Source organism: Cynocephalus volans, chromosome 7 (assembly GCF_027409185.1).
Source record: "Cynocephalus volans isolate mCynVol1 chromosome 7, mCynVol1.pri, whole genome shotgun sequence".
In the NCBI taxonomy this organism is placed as follows: Eukaryota; Metazoa; Chordata; class Mammalia; order Dermoptera; family Cynocephalidae; genus Cynocephalus; species Cynocephalus volans.
Window position 1 is genome coordinate 78427617 of NC_084466.1, and position 20726 is coordinate 78448342.

General features: G+C 41.3%; 1 protein-coding gene across 1 annotated transcript in view; it reads right to left on the minus strand.

Moving 5' to 3' along the window:
• The window catches only part of RXFP2 (relaxin family peptide receptor 2), a 120569-nt gene that overhangs the window by 66433 nt on the left and 33410 nt on the right, over window positions 1-20726 (minus strand). Inside the window, exons 2-4 of the mRNA XM_063101549.1 lie at window positions 19750-19812; window positions 18337-18521; window positions 18133-18243 (exon numbers count right to left, since the gene is read on the minus strand). Of these exons, the coding sequence (XP_062957619.1) occupies window positions 18133-18243; window positions 18337-18521; window positions 19750-19812 (359 nt within the window). The remainder of the gene's footprint in view (window positions 1-18132; window positions 18244-18336; window positions 18522-19749; window positions 19813-20726) is intronic.

Here is a 20726-nt window from a genome sequence, read left to right on the forward strand (position 1 = left end):
ATGTATATATGTCATGTACTATGATATGACTTAGGAGGACGGGAGATGGAGAGGACACTTCATCACAGATATGGACCTAACAACACCATATTTGAAAAGTGAATATTCAAGGAGGAAGGAACTAAGTAGTAGAACCATCGATTATAAATACTTACGAAGTGAACATATACAATAGAGATCAGTTAAGGAAAACAGGCTGTGACAATAAGATGTTTCCTAATATCATAGCCATACTTTGTGTAAAACCATGGAATAAATAGGGGGAATTCCAGAATTATGCATATTTTTTATTCTGCTCAGGAAAGATCAGAGAGTGAGAAAGCTTCTCTTCCAAGAATATGCTAATAATAATCACAGTTTTTATTCACCTCATACCTAACAGTTATTTTTCTACTTGAGTCAGTTAACAGCCAGTTACTTAGGCGCACAACCATATCAACAACCGTATCAGGCAGGATAATATTCAGAGATTGTTAGCAGAAACACAGTCGTGGCTCAGTAATAAACACCAGTGTTCCTGGGACTGGCTTTGGCTGCTGTGTTTTTGCAGAAGGTCCAAGCTTATGTTATCATAGATGACTATGACCTTTGCATGAGCTGGGCACTCAAGAAATATTTACTGAGAGACTAGTTTGTCTCTTCTATACCAGAGGTCTTCTGTTACTTCCTTATTTTTATATTGTTCAATTTTTACCTAAGTTTTTTGCTGCTGAAATTTTTCATAAACAAATCTCTTGAGGTAACTATATTAAGAATCGTTTGAAATTATTATGGTTATAACTATTGCCAGGCGTAGTACTATAGGAAGCCTCTAGCAGATATAGTGAGGCATGTAGAAATATTCCTGAAAAGCTGAAACACATATGTAATTCTCTGCTTCTTATAAAATGGAGATTTTTGATTTATAAGACTTTCCCAGGATGGACCCTCTTGATCCTAGATGAGATTTGATTTGAACTGAGTACTTTGTAAAATATTATGTTTCTAGGAGAAAAGAACTTTTAACTCTTTTAATGTATACATTATAAACAAAAACATGTTGTATACAATAATGGATATATATATTTATTTAAACAACTTTATTGAATTGTAGCTTATATACAGTAAGAATCACTAATTTGATATGTGTATTTGCATAAATTTTAGCTCTTACATTTAAGCTTATGATCAATTTTGAGTTATTTTTTGTTTATGGTATAAGAACCAAGGCTTAATATCTTGCAACTGGCTATCCAATGCTTCAGCAATAGTTGTTGAAAAGATTATCATTTACCTATTGAATTACCATGAAAGCACTGCTAAAATTAATTTACTATATATGTAGATCTATTTCTGGACTTTCCTTTCTGTTCTATTGATTTATAGCCTGTCATTTTGCCAACACACAGGGTCTTGATTACCTTAGCTTTATGATAAATCTTTAAATCAGGTATTACAAGTCCTACAACTCTATTCTTCTTCAGAATTGTTTGGACTATTCAAGGTGATTTCTATTACCACAGGATGAGCTTATCAGTTTCTACATCTACTGGTACTGTGATTGGGGTTGTGTGGAATCAATTGATAAATTTTTAGAGGATTTACTTCTTAACAATATAAGGTCTTCTAATTCATAACCATGGTGTTAGTTCTACTTATTTAGGTCTTCTTTAATTTCTCTCAGCAATGTTTTGTTGCTTGCAGTGTACAAATCTTGCACATATTTGCTTAAAATTACCCTTAAATACTTTATCATTTTAGTTGGTATGGTAAATTATATGTTTAAAATAGAATTTCATTTCCAAATTTTTGTTTCTGGCATATGAAAATAAATTGTTTCTGTATTTTAACTTCGCAAGTAGAGACTTTCTAAACATACATCCTAATTCTGGCAGCTTTTTTGTAGACTAGAACTTTTTTCATAGATTTTTGTGCCATCTGCGAATAAGGACAGTTTTATTTCTTTTTTTCCAGTCTGTATGCATTTTATATGTTTTTCTTGCCTTATTGCACATGCTAGGACCTTCAGTACAATGTTGAATAGAAGTGAAGAGAGTGGACATCCTTTTCTGTTCCTGATTTAGGAGGAATGCACTAAGTTTTTTACCATTAAGTGTGATGTCGATTTCTTGTGGATGCCCTTTATCAGGTTGAGGAAGTTTCCTTCTATTCTTAGTTTGTTAAGAGGCTTTTTTAAAATCATGAATGGGTGTTGGATTTTGTCACATGTTTTCTATATACGCATTTAAATGATCTTGGGCTTTGCTCTTACTATTTAAAATTTTTTCAGAGATTTATCTCAGTTTTTCCTCCCAAAGCTGACAATCCTTTCTTTTTTCTTCTTTCTTTCTTAATTTTAATGCTTTAAAGATGATGTTCCACTGTCCTTTTTCTTTCATTGTTTTGAACAAGAAGTCTTTGAACATTCTTATTTTTGTTCTCCAGTATGTAATGTGAGTTTTTCCTCCCTCTAGGTATTTTAAACATTCTATCATCTCCACTGTTTTTAAGCAATTTGATTACAATGTGCCTTGGTGTAGTTTTTTAATGTTTCTTTTGCCTGGAGTTTTATTGAGCTTTTTGAATCCACAGGTGTATTGTTCTTAAACTTATAAGATTTAAAGCAATTATTTCTTCAAATATATCAATTTAAGGAGCTGTAAAACTTTTACAGGTAGACAGGGAGAAAAAGTGAGAACAGCACTACTAAAATCTCAAAGTGCAGGGACATTTGGAAGGATAGCTGAAAGACTGGAAAGTAGGTGAATTTTAGGATTATAGAGATGGAACTAAATATGTTCCATGTTTCATATTGTGGATGGCTTTGATTATTGGCATGAAGACTTTGGACTTGAAGTGACAGGTGACAAGAAGCCATCTGTGGCCATGAAGTGAGAGGAAAAATGTGAAGGAAGCTATGTTTTAGGGAGACTGGTCAAGCAGTGGTATGGAAAATGGAACAGAGTAAGGAGAAAGAAGCCAGAGAGTGGGAGAGCAATTTGGAAGAAAGTAAAATTAGATCTACAAAGACACTTCAAACATTCATGGACAAATAGAATTAAAAGATAATATGGGCTTCTGATCAAGATGGTGGAATAGACAGTGTCACTCTCTCCCCAAAATCAAACAATTTACAACTATAAAAAAGCAATGACAGCCAAGCTGGGGCTGCTAGAGCGCAGGGGAAGAGTAGGAGAGACCTACGGAGTACATGAAGGCAGGAGAAGCCATGATGAGAGAAAGAAAGGACTGCTCTGTTTCAAGCTCTGGCTGCTTCAAGGCTGGAGCTGCTGAGCGCATGGAGCAGGAACTGGCAAAAGCTGCTGCTGTGCCCTTTGGATGAAGTTGCTTGGAGGTGGCAAGGGAGAAGAGGGCCTTGGTGGCCCCCAGGTCAGCAAGACTACTAATAGGGTTTCTGTGGACCCACATAGGAGGGAGGAGCCACAACAACTGAAAAAAAGGAGCCACTCAGAAGCCGGTGAGTCATTACAAGCCCCATCCCATGGGAGGAGTTTGGAGTGTGGGTGGTGGGGAGACAGGCTCACCATGGGAACACTGGGGCACAGCAAGGATAGCTGATGTGCCCCCCAATTGGCATAGGACCATTCAGTGGAGACTGGTCAGGAATATAGAACAGCAGGGGGTGCAGTTTGCTGAAAAGACTCAGGCCCAGATCAGGGTCTCTACACAGCCCAGGTGCACCAGATCTCATGAGACCTGGAAGTTCCTATAAAGTCAACCATTAAAACCTGAGCTGCACAAAAAGGCTTCTCCAGGGAACCGGCAGCAAAGCAGCAATTTAGCTCAAACACAAAGCTCAAATACTGGTCCCCACAGGAAGTTCCCCCATTTTAGAAATAAGCAAAGGATAACAAATCAGTTCTAGTGCAGAGTTTAAGTGGTGGGAACAGCAAATAATCCAACACAAAACTGAAAGGAAAAACAAAGTACCCACAACCAGAGATAAAGTTTGATATTAACTAGTAAAGGTCTCTCACATCACCGAAGAACACATATAAAACCTAGAAGGACTGGAAGTCCCCTGGGCTACCAAGCCAGGAAGGGGAGAGGGATGGGGGCCTCAGCCATGGCCCACTGACACCTGCAACCAGAGAGTGATGACCACCAAGCCACTGCAGGAAGTGCCCAGGGCTCCTGAGCTGAGGTGGTGGGGGGCGAGGGCTTCAGCCACACCCCTCTGACATCTGCATCCCAGCCAGCAATGACCAGCCCACCGCTGCAAGGCCCCTGGTCTCCCATGCAGGAATGAGGGGAGCTCCACAGGCCTCAACTCTGCTCCTCCTCCGTTCTCCTTCTCCCACCCTATTTCCTACCCTTTTCCCCTCTCCCCCTCCCCACAACTGCTCTGCAACAACATCATAGAACGCAAAAAAAACCTTAATAAATAAATAAACAAAAAAAGGTAATATGAATCTTTCCATGAACTTTTCGAAGACCCCTTGTATATCTCACACCAAACACAAGAATAAACTCCAAATTGATTAGAGATCTAAAAGTAAAAGATTAAACCATACAAGTATTAGAAGAAAACATGGATGAATTTCTATTTAACTTTGGTACAGAGAAGTGTTCTAACTATGATTTAATCCAGAGTTAATAAAAGAAAAATTGATGTTTTAACTGGAAGCGACTAAGTTACCCTGAATATGTATAATTGTTATCTATTCCTGTGTAGGTTGTTACCACACATGTAGTGGCTTAGAACAACACACACTTATTATCTCATGGTTTCCATGGGTGAGGAGTCTGGGCACAGCTAGGCTGGGTCCTCTACTCAGAGTCTCACAAGGTTGTATTCAAGGTTCTAGCAAGAGGCTTCGCTGGGGAAGAATCTACTTCTAAGTTCACTGAGGTTGGTGGTAGGAGTAATTTTCTTGCAGTTGTAAAGCTAAGGATCTTGACCTGACTGTTTCTCACTGGAGGCTGTCCTCAGCCCCCAGAGCCTTCTCTCACCTACCAGAGCCTGCCTTCAGCCCCCAGTGCCTGCCCTCAGCCCCCAGAGGCTTCCCTCAGCCCCCAGAGCCTGCCCACAGCCCCCAGTGCCTGCCCTCAGCCCCCAGAGCCTGCCTGCAGCCCCCAGTGCATGCCCTCAGCTTCCAGATCCTGTCCTCAGCCCCTAGCAGTTGCCCCCAGTTCTGGAGGCCTCTTGCAGTTCATTGCCATGTAGATTTTCCCAACATGGCCTATTCTTTAAGCCAGCTTGGAAAATTGCTAGAGTAAGTTTGCTAGCAAGACGGAGTCTAATATAGTGCCACATAATCATGTGAGTGACAACCCATCACCTTTGCCATACTCAATTGATTAGAAGCAAGTCACTGGCCCCACCCCTACTGAAAGGGAGAGGATTTTACTAGAGCATGAACATAAGGAGGCAGGGATCACGGAAGCCACCCTGGTCTGCCTGCTGCAATAGGCAAGCTCATTGGCATAATTGAAGCAGGAACTTGAGGATAAGAGAAGTTCATTTATAAGAAAAATAAGTGTGACATTTCTTCCTCCCCCAGTTGTCATGACTATAAGCATACATCCTCACTACTGGTGCTTTCTCTTGGGAACCTCACTGTTGCTGTTAGCTCATTTCCCACTGGATCACTGGGTGATGTGCTGGGCCACAGTTTTGTTTATCTGGTGTGGCTCCTCTGGAACAAGGAGGGACTACTCTGTGATTTTAAAGCAAAATTTAGGACTTTCTTTGCTAGAAATAGGGTGTGAAAAACAACAGTGGCAGGGTGTACTGCTCTCCGGGCTCTTGTCTCCGGCCCTGTGTGCTTGCCTTTATCTCCTAAGCCAGGCACTGTGTCTTTTTCATCATTTTATCCTGAATTCTTAACACAGTCCATGTCATATATAGATGTACAATATGTTGAAATACATTATCTAAATAATTCCTGCCACTTCCTCCCCTGGCCCCATTGTATTACTAGAAATTATAATCCCTGAAATTAGCAAACGTCTTCCTAAGGAAGGAAGGTTTACTATGTTTGCAAAATGAGCTTATCTGCCTCAAAAAGAGACTCTGTGATCTAGGAGGCTGACAGTCTACCCCTTGCCCAGCAAAGTCCCTGTAACCATGAGTAGGGGCTGAAGAGAAACATGCGAGACATGCTATGTCTTTCTAATTCATCCCCAGTCCTCTACCTGTGCACTCAGGAGAGCTAAAGTTCTTCCCACAGACATGGACCCCAATGTCCAGCTTCCAGTGCTTTTGCAAATGTGCCTCCTACTTGTTTTCAAGAGTATTTTAAAGAGAGGCCTGCAGGAGGCAAATCCGAGGCCTTTGGCTGGTTTCTGTTTTATTACAGAGATCTTACATTATGAAATTTTAGTGGAAATTGCATTGTCCAAAAATCTTGCCAAAGCTCCAAATTCTTAATGTATAAAAGAATATTGAAATAGTCACATTCCAGACAACGGTATCTGTAAAACAAATTTCTTTCCATTAAGTCTTATTTGCCCATTGATTTTCATCATAAAACCCCAATTGTCTTTCTCTGGAAACCACTCATAATGCAGCAAAGCCTTTAAAATAATTTATTTGAAGAAAGATTTTGCAGTTCCAGTAAAATAATTTTATGTAAAGTAAATAGGATTTAGAAATAGAAAATATGAAATGTATACTCAAATTTTTTCTCAGATTTTTAGCTTAAAGGTCTAAATGAGATATTATGAGAAGTTTACTGAACTCAATTGGTAAATAAGAAAAATGCAGTTTATATTTCATTTTTCTTTGCTTTACTTTCTCAGACATGTTTTCTGGCTCTTTCTAGAAGTTGTTGCTTTCAGAAAATGGGAGAGAGACAGAGAGAGAGAGAGGAAGAAGAGAGAGAGGGGTAAGAGGAGAGAGAGAGAGGGAGACTGATCTTGTTCTTAAGGGATTGAGAGAGCAAAACAGGGACAATGCGGAGAGTTCTGGTCACTGAGAAAGTCAGAAAACTTCATTTGCTAAAACAAGCAAAGACAGAATCGGATCCGTCTGTGAAGCATGTCTTTAGCTAGCATATATTGAACTAGTTCTGTAAATTAAAAACTCTTTAATCACTAATTTTAATAAGTTGAGTCTTTTCTGAAATTATAACAGGCACCAATTATACATGTCATCCGTAATTGAGCACTTTTCATTTCACATGTCTTTTAGGAATGTCAATAGGTTGGCATTCCATAAAAATGTAACCCTTGGTTATGTTCATTTTTTCAGTGCATGCAACTGTGAACTCAGAGCATGACCACATACTGCAGAGCATTTGTTAGAAAAACATACTGGACTTCTTTGGATCTGGCAAACCTTCAGCCCATGGACCAAATCTGGCCCTCAGCTCTAGTTCATCTGACTCTTGACAAATGTCCCCTATGTGAGTGTGGCCTGGCAAGAGCTTCTGCCACCCCTGATGTGATTTTATTGCTGAGATTACTCCATTTTAGGAGGAGTCTGTGAAGGTCTAATGGTGTGCTGTGAACTGCGAACTTCAGACTTTAGCTCAACAGAATGTTGAAGGGCACAGCGTCATCTTCCAGGTGACGTCACCTCACACATCATAGCCTTAGTGAACAGCAGTTAACCCTGGACTTCTTCTAGCTCAGAAACTACTGGGCTCTTCTCTTTCTTTGTATTCCTTCCTTATTCCTCCTCTTCCTTCTTTTCAGTACTGTGCTGTGCATGTAGGAAACCCTTAAATATTTGCTGGTTGAGTGAATGCGTGATTTTGCTTTCACTTGTCTTTCTCTTTACCATGCGTGTCTCTCTTCACCTCCTACCACCTTTTTCTTTTTCATTCCCTTTCTCTCTCCCTGCTTCCCTCATTGAAATAAACACAACATAGAGCTCAAATAGATTTAGACTCAAATAGTTTCAGTTTAATAAAAGAATTCAAAGTTCTTTACTAAAAGGAATTCTAGAATTCATGTAGTCCAGGAGTAAATAGATAAATTTAATGTTTCATAGGTCTCAGAAAAGAAAAAAAAAAAAAGGAGAAAAAAGCTTACTTTTTAATCTTGATTGATTTCTCTTTAATATTATAAGTCCTTGATAGAAAAAATATTTTCTTTTATTCCTTATAATTACTTGAAGAACTAAATGTTATTAATATAAAAATACCGAAAAAGATTTTAACATAGCAGCATTGAAGTAGGCAAAACTCTTGCTTTGCTTCTTTCCCCAGTATTACTTGCTTTTGGAGAGCTTATTTTAAATGGTAAGAGTATTTAGTCATTTTTTATTTTTAACTTTCAAAGAGAGGGACATCCTAAGAAAAATAACATCCTGATTTTAAGCATGAGCATGCAACATCAATCAGGAACAGATTTGTCCTAACTAAAGGCTACTTAATTACAATTCAAAAACGTTCTGACACAGATATTACCTTAGAGTATTATTTCTTTGAGGTGTCTTCACTTGAGGTCATACCTTACCTAGAGTTGGTATATTTGTGGACTGGGATTTCCTCAGGATATCATTGCAAATTGGATAAGAGTGATGACTAGGCTGGGGCTGAAGCTGGGAGTAGATGGGTCCCAGAAGCTAATTAGTGAAGGAGAAAAAGCAGAGAAGGCAAGGCCTGGAGGGCCAGTTTTTAAGTTATCATATCCCTGTGTATGTAGCCCACATTTTCGGAGAGCATAAAATGGTTCGACATCAAAACACCTCGTGCTTGGAGGGGCGAGGTCTGTGCCAGATTGCACAGGGCAATCGGAGAGCCCATGGCTTCTGAAGAGCTGGGAAGAGCTTTGCAGGGCCTTCAAAGCTGTGCTCTTTCTCCAAATGCCAGTGGAGCTGAGACAATCCCCACTACCTGTCCTCCCAGACTGAGAAATTGGTTATGGGTCCAGAAAAGAAGTTTCTGAAGAAGCAAGAGCCTGCGCTGGGCGGAACATGCTCTGGAGGAGAGCAAACACTGGAGGAGAATGTTCCATTTCAGCATTCATGTGGGTCCATGCAAGAGCAAATCTGGAATAGAGATAACTAGAGCTGGAGAAATATAGCAGGTGGATAATGTAGATGTGCTTAAAGTTGGGTCACCAGGCATTACAGACATGGAAATGGAGAAATGACCACTCTAGCCCAGATCAGTGCAATATGAAACAGTGCTGTGAGATCCAATATATAAAGAAAGGAATCTGAAGTGGAACAGGATCAAGGCATTTTCCTGAGCTAGTGCTCAAGAGAGGAAGGATTGGACATCGACATCGTCACATACAATGCTTTAGTGGTTTGCTCATCCATAACTCAGCCAACTGCTTCACAGCTAATTCTACAGTATAGTTGAGATGTTCTCAATTAGTCCTGTTGCTATATTTCTTTTTTTTTTTTTTACATTTTAAAATTCAAAATATTTTAACATTTGCCTGTACATATTTGTGGGGCTGTTTCTAATGCCCTGTTTAAAGAACTCTTCCAGGTTAAAAAATTTAAAACTTATTTGGAATTTATTTCAAAGCTGTACAAAAGTTGCAAGCATAATACTAATAAAAGGAATAATATACCTGTAACTAGATTCAACTTTTGATAGTGCTTTACTTTATTTGCTTTGTCACTTGTTATGTCTATTTTATATACACTTTTATTCTGAATTCTTAGAAGGTTGGCCCTTTAAAATACTTTAATGTGTCTTTTCTAAGAATGAGAATATTTTCTTACACAACCACAGGAAACTTTGAATTTCAGTAAATTTAACACTGACACAACACTTTAATCTACTATCCACATTCCAATCATGTTAATTGATTGAATAATGTTCTTTAAAAATTTTTTCCCCTTTAGTACAAGATCCAGCTTAGGGTCAGGGGTTGTATTTAATCATCATGTTTCATTACCCTCCTTGAATCTGGAACATTCCTACAGCTTTTTGCTGTCTTTTATGACACTGATTTTTTTAGAGAACACATTCCTTGCCTTCCACTTTTAAAAAATGCAACTGTCCTAATTTTGGGTTTGTCTGATGTTTCCCAGTAGATTTGGGTTATGTGTTACAGGTCAGAATACTGCACTGTGTTCTCGTGGCTTCCCACTGCCTTCATAATAAGATCTGGTGCCCTTATTTTGGTTTTCAAGGTCTTCTTCTCTAACTCCATTTCCCACTGGCCACTTCATGGTTCCTTGACTCTAGCCAGTCAGTCTACCTCAATGTTTTCCAAATGCATCCATGATTTCTCCCCTATAACCTTTGCTCACATGTTCTCCCTGCCTGCAGATTTTCCCAGGAAATCTGTGTATGTCCAAATACATGTGATATGTCCTTCAACAGCTTGTCAAAGTCCCTCTGCCTTCTCTTTAGACCTTTCCAGATTTCCCAGCTCACAGAGATTTTTCCCTCCTCTCAATTTGAGGCAATTTTTATCCACAATGTATAATTCATTGCTGTCTCTATAGGACTGTGATGTTATTTATTCCTTTAGGTATATGTCCTCATTCCTCTTCTAAATTCTAAGCTACGCAATGGTAGAGACCCCGATAGAGATGTTTATGGTGCATTAAAACGACTGGACTAAAGTAATTCTTCTATAATTATTTGCTGACTGTAATATTAAAGATCATATCTGTTCTCAAGTTTGGAGAATAAAAGCTGGAGGCTTCCCTAATCTTGGGAACTTTGTTCTTATAAGCAGTAAATGAGACAATACATTTAAACCACGGTTTATTTGTGCCATTCTAGTTGTTTTATGACTTCCCAAAATATTGGATTTTAAGATATGAGAAACTCCTGCCTTTTCAATTCGGTTTTAACTTGGCTCCTTTTCTAATTAGTAATTTAGTGATATAATAATAAATTTAATGGCTGATAATAAATTTAATAACATAATATTTCATTTCCATAGGCTACTTTATAGTTGCAAAGTGTTTCCTCAGACCTCATTTAATCTTCATAACAGCCCTGAAGTAGGCAGGTTGGTATTATTCACCTCATTTTTTATAGGTGAGAAATTAAGGCCAGCAGAGTTCAGATGGCTTGCTCAAGGTCACTTCAGCCCTGCTAATTAATGGCCTACAACCTGCGTATCTCGACTCCTTGCCCATTTAAAACATTCACATTTATGATTATTTCCCCATTGTGATGAGAAAGAACTCACGACTTCTATTTGGCCTGACAGCTTGGCAGAAATGAAACCTAAAGCTTCTTTTGTGGCTGAATTAATCTAAAGCAATAATGTCCTGGAAAAATAGGGCAACACTGCCTAAACCCATAGCAGTTCAAGTTGAAGCATAAAGCCAACTTAATCATTATGTCTCTAAAGGACTCGTTAAAGGCCCTATCTCCAAATATAGTCACATTCTGAGGTACTAAGGGTTGTCTTCAAAATATGAATTTTGAAGGCGGGGCACATAATTCAGTCCATGACAGCAGCACAGAGAGAAGACACTGCCACTCCTGGGTATTGTTTCGTATTCAGCATCAGGGGCATTATCAACCTCCTCTTTATTTCATTACCTAGAATGTCTCCTCCATTGCAGCTAATTAGTCCCTGGGGTACCTTCAGCCCCTCCAGGGTTTACGTGGAAGCCATGGAAGAAGGTGAGAAGGTGGAAAGGTCTTACATGATTTTCACCAATTGAACCAGGCTTTGGCTCTCTCTTTGGCAGATATTTAAAACCGATTCTGTCTGAGCTTGATTGTGGATGAGCGAAGCTGACTCCTTTTCTTGTGCTGCACCTCTGCTGTTTTTAGAGGTTCCTGCTTGTAACACCTGGCCGCCCTTGCCTGCAGTCTCCTCTGGCTGGCCCCTTAAGTCCTCCCCTGGCCACTGAGAAGTGAGTGGTCCACCATTCCTGGCTGTCCTCTTGGGCCATAATTAAAATGACTCCAGATTGGTTTTCTCTCCTGAGTGGTCCACGTTGGTTCCAAAAGAAATACGTATCCTGTTCTCTTTTCCTCTGGCTCCCATGGCTTCTAATGTCAATTATAGGAGAAGTTACTCAGGAGCTTCCCAGAGCCACAGCTGAAGACACCACTGTGAAAACACTAATGTTTTACTAGGGAGGCCACCTCCCAACGCTTCAAATGGCAGTGAGCATCCGGGAGCCGGAGCAGAGCTGGACTCCATATGGAGACCAGGAGAAGAAAACTCCTCAGAACAACGTGCCACATACGGACACCCATTTTCAGAGGAACTGTGCCTGGGCTCAGAGACTCTTATAATGAATGGGAACAGTATAACCACCTTCTGGCTTCATACTACCAGGAACCTCATGGCATCTCTCATGGAGATGGTTATGTGAACCCCGGGTTCTCCTTAGTCCAATTACAAAGGCTCAAACTCGGAGCGCTGCACAGCAATAGACACCTGGCCCTCCATCTGTCCCCCGCCTTCCCCTTCCTCCAAGTCCCGACTCAAGCTAAACTTCTCCTTCCTCCCCAGTTACATAACCAAAGCCATGTGTGCAGATGAACATAGGGTGATGCAGGGTGTTGGGTGTCCTCTGGCTCAGTCATGAAATGTTTGGTTTTAATACATAAGGTGAATTAAATCACTCCGAGCGTGGTTTCATTATTATTATTATTTTTATTAGCTAACATTTCTTAGCTTCTATATAAAAACGATAATGTACTAGTAACTTTTTACATATACATTAATTCTCATAACAATCTCACTAAGTAAGTTCTATTATACATAGGTAGGAAGGGAAATTATATAAATATTAAGAATCATGTTGAAAAAGAGTACTTAAGGATATGGAAAATGCTCACAGTGCATGTTAAGTGAAAAAAGCAAGTTAAATATATGTAGATAATAATCCACATTTTTTTGCAATATATAAGAGCATGTACTCATATAAGTACATGCATGAAAGAAAAACTGGAAAGAAATAACTGAAATTATAATCCCAATGTGTGGTGGATTAAGAAATTATTTTTATTTTTTTGAATTATACATTTCTATATTTTTCAACTTTTTTTCTAATGTGAATGTATTACTTTTATAATCAAAAAGCGTTATTAAAGAAATACATGTCTGGCAGTAATAGAGAGGATGGATCTGACAGGTGAGTGAAAATAACGAAAAAGCAGCATTTACAAAGCTCTTTGGTGCCAGGCATGGTTTAAAATATTTATATTAATTAAAGTGATCTCCAGAACAACTATGAGGTAGTTGCTATTAGTATCCCCATTCTAGAGATGAGGAAACTGAGGCACAGAGATGTCAAGTTGAGAGGAACTAGAGCCATCATTCAATCTCGATCCTGTTACCCTGTTCGTCCCAGGCCCTGTTACAAGTTCCTGGCTCTTGGGGCAGGTAAACTCCACAAGGTCTGTGGGCTTGCTGGGCTATGCTGGGCTATGGTAGACACAGTATTAAGAGAGAAGAGTTGGCATGCTGGTACCTAGGAGTGATTTCTCTAGCTGACAGTTTTGTCACTTGCCAGTGGTTTTGGTGCCTAACTCCAAGGGACTAATACGTTTAGTGATAACCACAGGGAATGTAATGTTCTTAATAAACCACAAGTCTCCTCCATGTTGAGGACTTAGCATCTACAAGAATCATCTGGGTCTGCTAAGGGGATCTTAGGTATAGATTTGAAGAAATGATTCTGAAAAGTAGAAGTTTAAGTTCAAAAAACAGGACCAAGATGACTTTGTTGCCCCAGAAGGATTTTATGTCTTCGATGCATTTCCTTTCTGGGTAAGAAATGCTCCATCCACCTTGCAGGGGCTAGTCCACAATTTTTTGTTTGAAATGGAATCCACTATGATTATGTATGTAGAAAATATTACCACTTTTTGTCCTAAACATGGAAAAACTTCTAAATTCCCTGGCCATATAGAAACTAGCCTAGTAATAAAGCCGAGGCACTGTAATTTGGACTGCCTGGGGCATAGAAATGGTCACATTGTCACTCCTTAGGGACAGAGTCGAAGCTGTTTACAAACAGAGGAGCCTAAAAGCAAAGAAGCAGTTGCAGCTTTTCTGGATCTCAGGTCTAATTTACTTACCATGCAGAGCCTTGGCTTCTCACCTCGCTAATTTATTGATTAAGTGAAAGCTGGATACAATAATTTGGAGCCCTGGGTGTTTGGGGATCTTTGATTGATTGGAAGTTAGGAAGCCAGAAGACAGCTGTCCAGTTCCTCCAGGCCCATAAAAGTTGCTTTGTAGCCATGGAGCATGCTACTGTGGAGACGGCAGGGAAGAGGGAAAGAAAAGTTCCCCTAGAGTTGGTTATATTTTTGTTTATTTTATTTTTGAAAATATTATTGAAGTATAGCAAACAATAAAGTAGGTCTTAATCATACAGCTGGATTCATTTTCACACTGTGGATACACTCTCGATCTGTATGCAGATGATGGAACAGAACACTGTACTGGATACAGCAGTCCTCCCGTGTCTTCCTCTTGTCACTGCCCACTGCCTCAAGGGCTACCACCATCCTGACTTCCAAAATCATACGTTAGTTTTGTCTGTCTTCTACTCCACATAAATGGGACCACACATACATTCCCTATGAATAGCTTCCCTGACTCAACACCACATCTACAAAATTCATCCACGCTGAGGCATGCAGCTAAACCTCATCCGCTCTCACTGTTTTCCACCCTAAGACTATAGCAAGATCCATCCATCACTCCTCACAGATGAAATCTGGGTTGCCTCAGTCTATGGCTTCTGCAAACAGTGGTGCCATGAACACCTGCAAGTGTCTCTTGGTGAGCATATGCTTGCACTTTAGCTGAGTATGTAACTAGGAGTGGAATTGCTGAGCCACAGGGTATGTGCATGTCTGCCTCCAGTAGATACTGGCAATGGGTTCTCCACACTGACTGTACCAATCCACACCCCCAACAGCTTCAGAGCCCCAGCTGCTCTACGTTCTCTCTAACACTAACTGTCGTCTCTCTGTTTGCTTTAGCCATTCTGGTTGTTGGGTAGTCTTACTGCCTGGTGGTGTCTTCAGTCTGTACCTCCTTGATAACTTTTTCATATGTTTATCATCCACCTGGATATCCTCCCCTGCTTCTGTCTACCCATGTCTGCTGCCAAATTATCCTCTGGTGTCTATCCCCTCCTGTGATGGGCTGAATAATGGCCCCCACCCCCCAACTATGTCCATGCCCTGATTCCCAGAACCTGTGCATATGCTACCTTACATGGTAAAAGGGATTTTGCAGATGTCATCAAGTTAGATTTTGAGATGTGGAGTTTATCCTGGATTATCTGGGTGGACCCAATGTAATGACAAGGGTTCTCAAGGAGACAGGAAGATCAGAGTCAGGAAGAGATGTGAGGACAGAAACAAAGGTCAGAGAGAAGAGAAGTTGCTATGCTGATGGCTTTGAAGGTGATGGAAGGGCCCATGAAAACTGCAGGTGTGCAGCTAACCTTTGGAAGCTGGAAAAGGCAAGGAAACAGATTCTCTAGAGCCTCCAGAAGGAACACAGGCCTGCTCACACCTTGATTTTAGTCCAGTGAACTGATTTAGGACTTCTGACCTCCAAAACTGTAAAATAATATATTCATTAGTTTTAAGCCACTAAGATTGTGATAATTTGTTACAGCAACAATAGGAAGCAAAACACCTCTTTCATTCTACTCAGGAATTCTTAATGTTCTTAGAACATCCTCCTTTTCAGATACAAGCAAACATCCTCTAGCATTCTATGGCCAACCCCCCTTTCCTCTCAATGGTGTCCTTAAATGACTAGGAATTCTTAATTTTTATATAGTCTAATTCATCATTGTTTTCTTTTATGGTTAGCAATTTTTGCATACTGCTTAAGAAATCTTTGCCTGCCCTAATGTCATAAAGACATCCTCTTATGTTTTAAAATCTTTTACATTAGATATGCAATCCATCTGAAATTGATTTTTGAGTGTAGTATGAGGCATAAATTAATATTTGTTTATTTTTATCCACAAATATTTATATAATGTTGCATTTTTTTTTTTAAACAGGCACCCTTCCCCCACTGCTCTGCAGTGTCACCTTTGTCACAGCTGTGTGAGGCCTGGTCCAGGGAGCACTTCCTCTGCTCTGCCCTCCCTCATGTGTGTGATTTCACCTCTACTCAGGGAAGCTCTGTGGTCTTGGGAAGCACCAGGAAGGGGCTGCCCTTGGATGTCACAGTGGTTATGGTGGACATGCTCCTTCCACCTCCCCAGGGTGCCAGTAAGCCTCTGGGGTGCCAGTCAGCCTCTGGGGCATCAGCCTGGGCACCAGTTCATGTCAGACCCTGTAGTTAGCTCCCCTTCCCCAGAACTGCAGCAGGCCCCGTGTGACTACACTAATCAGCAGTGCAAAGGGCAAGGTAGCCACTCAGAATGCGCCTTCCCCCGGGGTTCTGAAATGATGTGGGTATTGGGTTGGAAAGGATATAGTCATAGGTTGTCTTTCTGCTCTGTTGATTGTTTCCTTTGCTGTGCAAAAGTTTTTAAATTTGATATAGTCCCATTTGTTTATTTTTTTTTCTTTTGTTGTTTGTGCTTTTGGGGTCTTATTCATAAAGTCTCTGCCCAGTCCCACTTCCTGGAGTGTATTTCTTAAGTAATTCTGTGGTTCTAGTAGAATGGCCATTATTAAAAAGAACAAGAACAACAAATGCTGGTGAGAATGTGGAGAAGGCAGAACCCTCCTACACTGTTGGTGGGACTGTGAATTAGTACAACCACTATGGAAAACAGCATGGAGGTTTCTCAAACAACTACAGACAGAACTGCCATATGATCCCGCAATCCCACTGCTGGGTATATACCCAGAGGAATGGAAATCATCATGTTGAAGGGACACCTGCACTCCCATGTTCACTGCAGCTCTATTTACAATAGCCATGAGTTGGAACCAACCTAAATGTCCATTGATGGATGACTGGATAAGGAAAATGTGGTATATACACCATGGAATACTACTTAGCTATAAAAAAGAATGTAATTCTGTCATTTGCAGCAACATGGATGAGCTTGGAGAAAATTATGTTAAGTTGAAATAAGCCAGACCAAGAAACAGAAATACCACATATACTACATGTTCTCACTTATAACTGGGTGCTAACAAAGAAAGAAAGAAAGGAAAGAAGGAAGAAAGAAAGAAAAGACCTAAACAATTCCTTAAACTTTTAGAATACTAGAGATGGGGTGAGGTGGGGGTTGGGGGTGTGGTTTGGGGAGGGATAGGTTGGGTAAAGGGCATAAATGCTTATGATAATATATATATATATATATATATATATATATATAAGAAAGGACATATTCAGGCAGTCAGTTCATGAATAAGAAAGTCAGCCCCTAGAAATTGGGCTTCAGTTTGCTGGGCAGAGGGGCTCTCTCTCCCTATCCTGGATAACATCTTCTGCTGTTTGATGCTAGGATTTCCTTGACTCCCTTAAGATCTGCTATGATCCTGAGTCTGTATACAGGTCCAAGCTCGGGAGAAAGAACTAGGGGGAGTCAGCCTGGGAGTCCTCTTGCTGAGTCGTTAGAGGGCAGGGGGTGGGAGCTCGTCAGCCTCGGTCACTGGCATTGCTTGGAGCCACTGCAGAGGGTGCTCTGAGGATGGCACTCTTCAGCACACGGCTTGTCTATGAAGAGGCACAATGGTGGGGAAAGGCAGTCTGGGCTTGGGAAAGGGACCGGACTGAGACTGCTGGGAATTCTCCTGTGGGGAGGCTGCTTTATTGTAATTTATTAAAAAGGCAATTGAGCGCCTATACTGGAGATCCTCGCCTTTCTCTCTAGATAACCTGTGCTGTATAAAATGGAAGCAGAAGATTCTCTCTCTCTCTCTCCACCTACTCCCCACTTCAGCTCAGAGCAAGCAAACAACCAGTTTTCAACTTGTCTCTTTTGGGGGTCTACACCAACCCTCTGGATTTCCAGAATGAGATCAATGGGAGGTCTCCCCTACCCCAGGTCATTCAGAGAGGGACAGAGAAAGGGCAGAACGCACAGGTAAGAACGCTCCCTTAACTGAACATGTCAGCGTAGGCCCCTCTCCAGCTTTCCTTTCAGAGGCCTTTTTACCCCTGTCTTGTCAGGTCTGAATCTGAAATGTGAGGCAGGGTAGGAGAAAAAAGGAATCTAGGGAATGTTTCCATGCTTCCAGACGCCCATCCCAACGGTCCCTTAACCAATGGTGTGTCTCCAGGGGCTGTCCTCTCCTCCTCTTGCCAGCTGTCCTCCTCCTACCAGCTCACTTCCTCTTATCAGCTCACCTCTTCCCCTCTCCCCCTGGCATCCCTGGCTGCGGTTGAGCTGCTCTGCTCCAGCCTGGACACAGGCGCAGCTGAAGACCCAACTCATACTCACCGGGACTTTACCAATGACTTGAAAAATAACACAACTTATGATGGCAGGCAGGGGATTCTTTTCTCAGAGTCGGCATGTCCAAGACCCTCCACATGGGGCCTGCTGCTTACATCGTTCCTCTGACCCCAGCCTGATGCTGGGTATTGCCTGCACAGGGGCAATGGGCATATCCCTGAAAAACGTCCCTACCGCACAGTGTTCAGTTGCCAACATGAAGAAAATGACAAACTTTCCTGACTGATGTAAGCTCTGAGCACATGGAGAGATCTGCTCTGTCCTCAGGCAGGAATACTGACTGTTTTGAAGATAAAGGACCCTATTATCTTAGAGAATGACCATAATTACAATAAAGAAAATTCCACTAGGTTTTTGAAACTTTACAAACCGATTGCCAATTACTGGAAAAAGATGAATTATGGAGTGAACTACCAGGTTTCAAAATATATTTCAAAGAGAAAGCTAATGATGATGATGATGACAACTAACACTTGCTGAGCTCTTACGATGTGTTGAGAATTATGATAACACTTTCTGCACATTATTTTATCTAATCTTCAAAAAACAATATGGAATCAGCACTGTTATTATTCCTATCTTACAGCAGAAGTGACAGAATGAAAGTGGTTGAATAACTGGCTCAAGAGGAGCCAGTCAGCTGTGGAGCTGGGGTCTGCTGGACCGCGGGGCTGAGCCCTTCACCCCCACCACAGGGCTCAGCCCTGAAGCCCCAGGATACTGATGAAAGAACAGGCAGACAGACCAGTGGAATCGAATAGAAAGCTCAGGATGGTTTTCTCAGTTAATAGTCATGAAAGGAGACATAGGAAAACATCAATAAAAGTAGCCCTTCAAAATTTAAGTCTATATTGTTTACAAACACACACAAACACACACTTGACACACATATACATCAAGCTCCAAAAACAAAACTTGAAAAAAAGTGCAACAATTATAACGAAGGATTGGAATAGGGTTAAAATCAGAATTACAGTCTGCAGCCAGGGCAGGAAAATCTGTGGAGTCCAGGCTGGGGAAGAAGGGCTGGAAACCCCTGGGGTAAATTGCTAGCCTGGCATCAGCTGCCGTTTTGGCTTATTTGATTGAAAAGGTCAAGGGTAAACTGGACAATGTGGTGAGAAGCACATTAAAACAGCAACAAGCCAGTAATTTTTATGCATCAAATTATCTCCCCTTCTGTGGACCTACGGCCCCAACTCATGGCAGATCGGGTCTTCCCAAGGGATTGCCATGTCCATGCTGGGACACACTCATTTTATGGGTGACGGGACTGGAAATGGCCCCCAAACAGGTGTGGCACTGCCAGTGCTTTGCCCTGGCCCAGCATGCCGCAGGCACATGCCCAAGCCTCACTGTCTTTTCACTCGCGTACAGGGTGGTGATGCCCAGGGAGAGGGAGGCAGGGGTTGTTGCAGTAGGAAGGACCTAGGACATTAGGAGCAGGGAGCAGACGGCAGAGGACTCATTGTCACAGGAGGTGGAAAGATGGCGGTGGGGACCATTACCTTTCATCAGCCAGCACTGCAAGCCCTCGGCACATGCTCCATTCATTCTCCCACTGGACTTCGCTTGGAAACACAAATTCAAAGATAAAATTATTAAGGATTTTGAGGCTGCAATAACAGAATATTAAACCCCAAGCGTGGGCTCTTCTGAGTTTGGGGCCCTGCCTGACTGCATTGGTCTGTGCCTGTGAAGCTGGCCTGGGAAGGGTAGAGTAGGGACCTTTTATGACCTGTGGTCTAGAGCACCCTGCTAGGACATTGGATTTTGGGGGTATCTGGGCCTTTCATTGGCTTGACAATTTTGCACCTCTGTAAAGATAAAAGTTACCTCTTAAAAGGCTGATGGCGATGCAGACAATCCCCTTTCACAAGGTGAACGTGCGGGTGATGCTGCTCTGCAGGAGGGGCCGGGTTTGCATCTAACAGCAAATCCTCCTCAGCCCGCTTCTGCCCCTGTCTGTTCTTTAGCTTCTTCTGGCCCCTACCCCCTTTTTTGCATCTTACTGTAAACTAAATGAAACCTTTGACATTTGTTCCTTTCATGTTTGAATGGCCATCATGATTTACCTTTCTGAAAAAAAGATCCCAATGGACTTTTGTTATTTATCCTTTAACAGAGTATTGTTATTTATATACTGACTTTCATTCAACTTTAGAGAGGGTATATATGTGTTTGTCCACTGTCAGGATTTGAAGAGGGCTTTTTGTTTGTTTCTTGTTGATATCATATGTTAAAGTTAACATCCCTTCATGATAAAACTTTCAAAAAATTAGATACAGAAGGAACATATCTCAATACAATAAATGCCATATGTGACAAACCCTCGGCCACCATCATCAGGAGCCCACTGATGACACGTGCCCATGAACATAGAGGCAAAAGTGGTGCCCAGGGCTCCAGGGAGGGAAACGGGCGCAGTTCACCAGGTCTTCAGTGAATCTCCTGCTGCCGCCGCTGCACTCCACGGGCCGTCTCC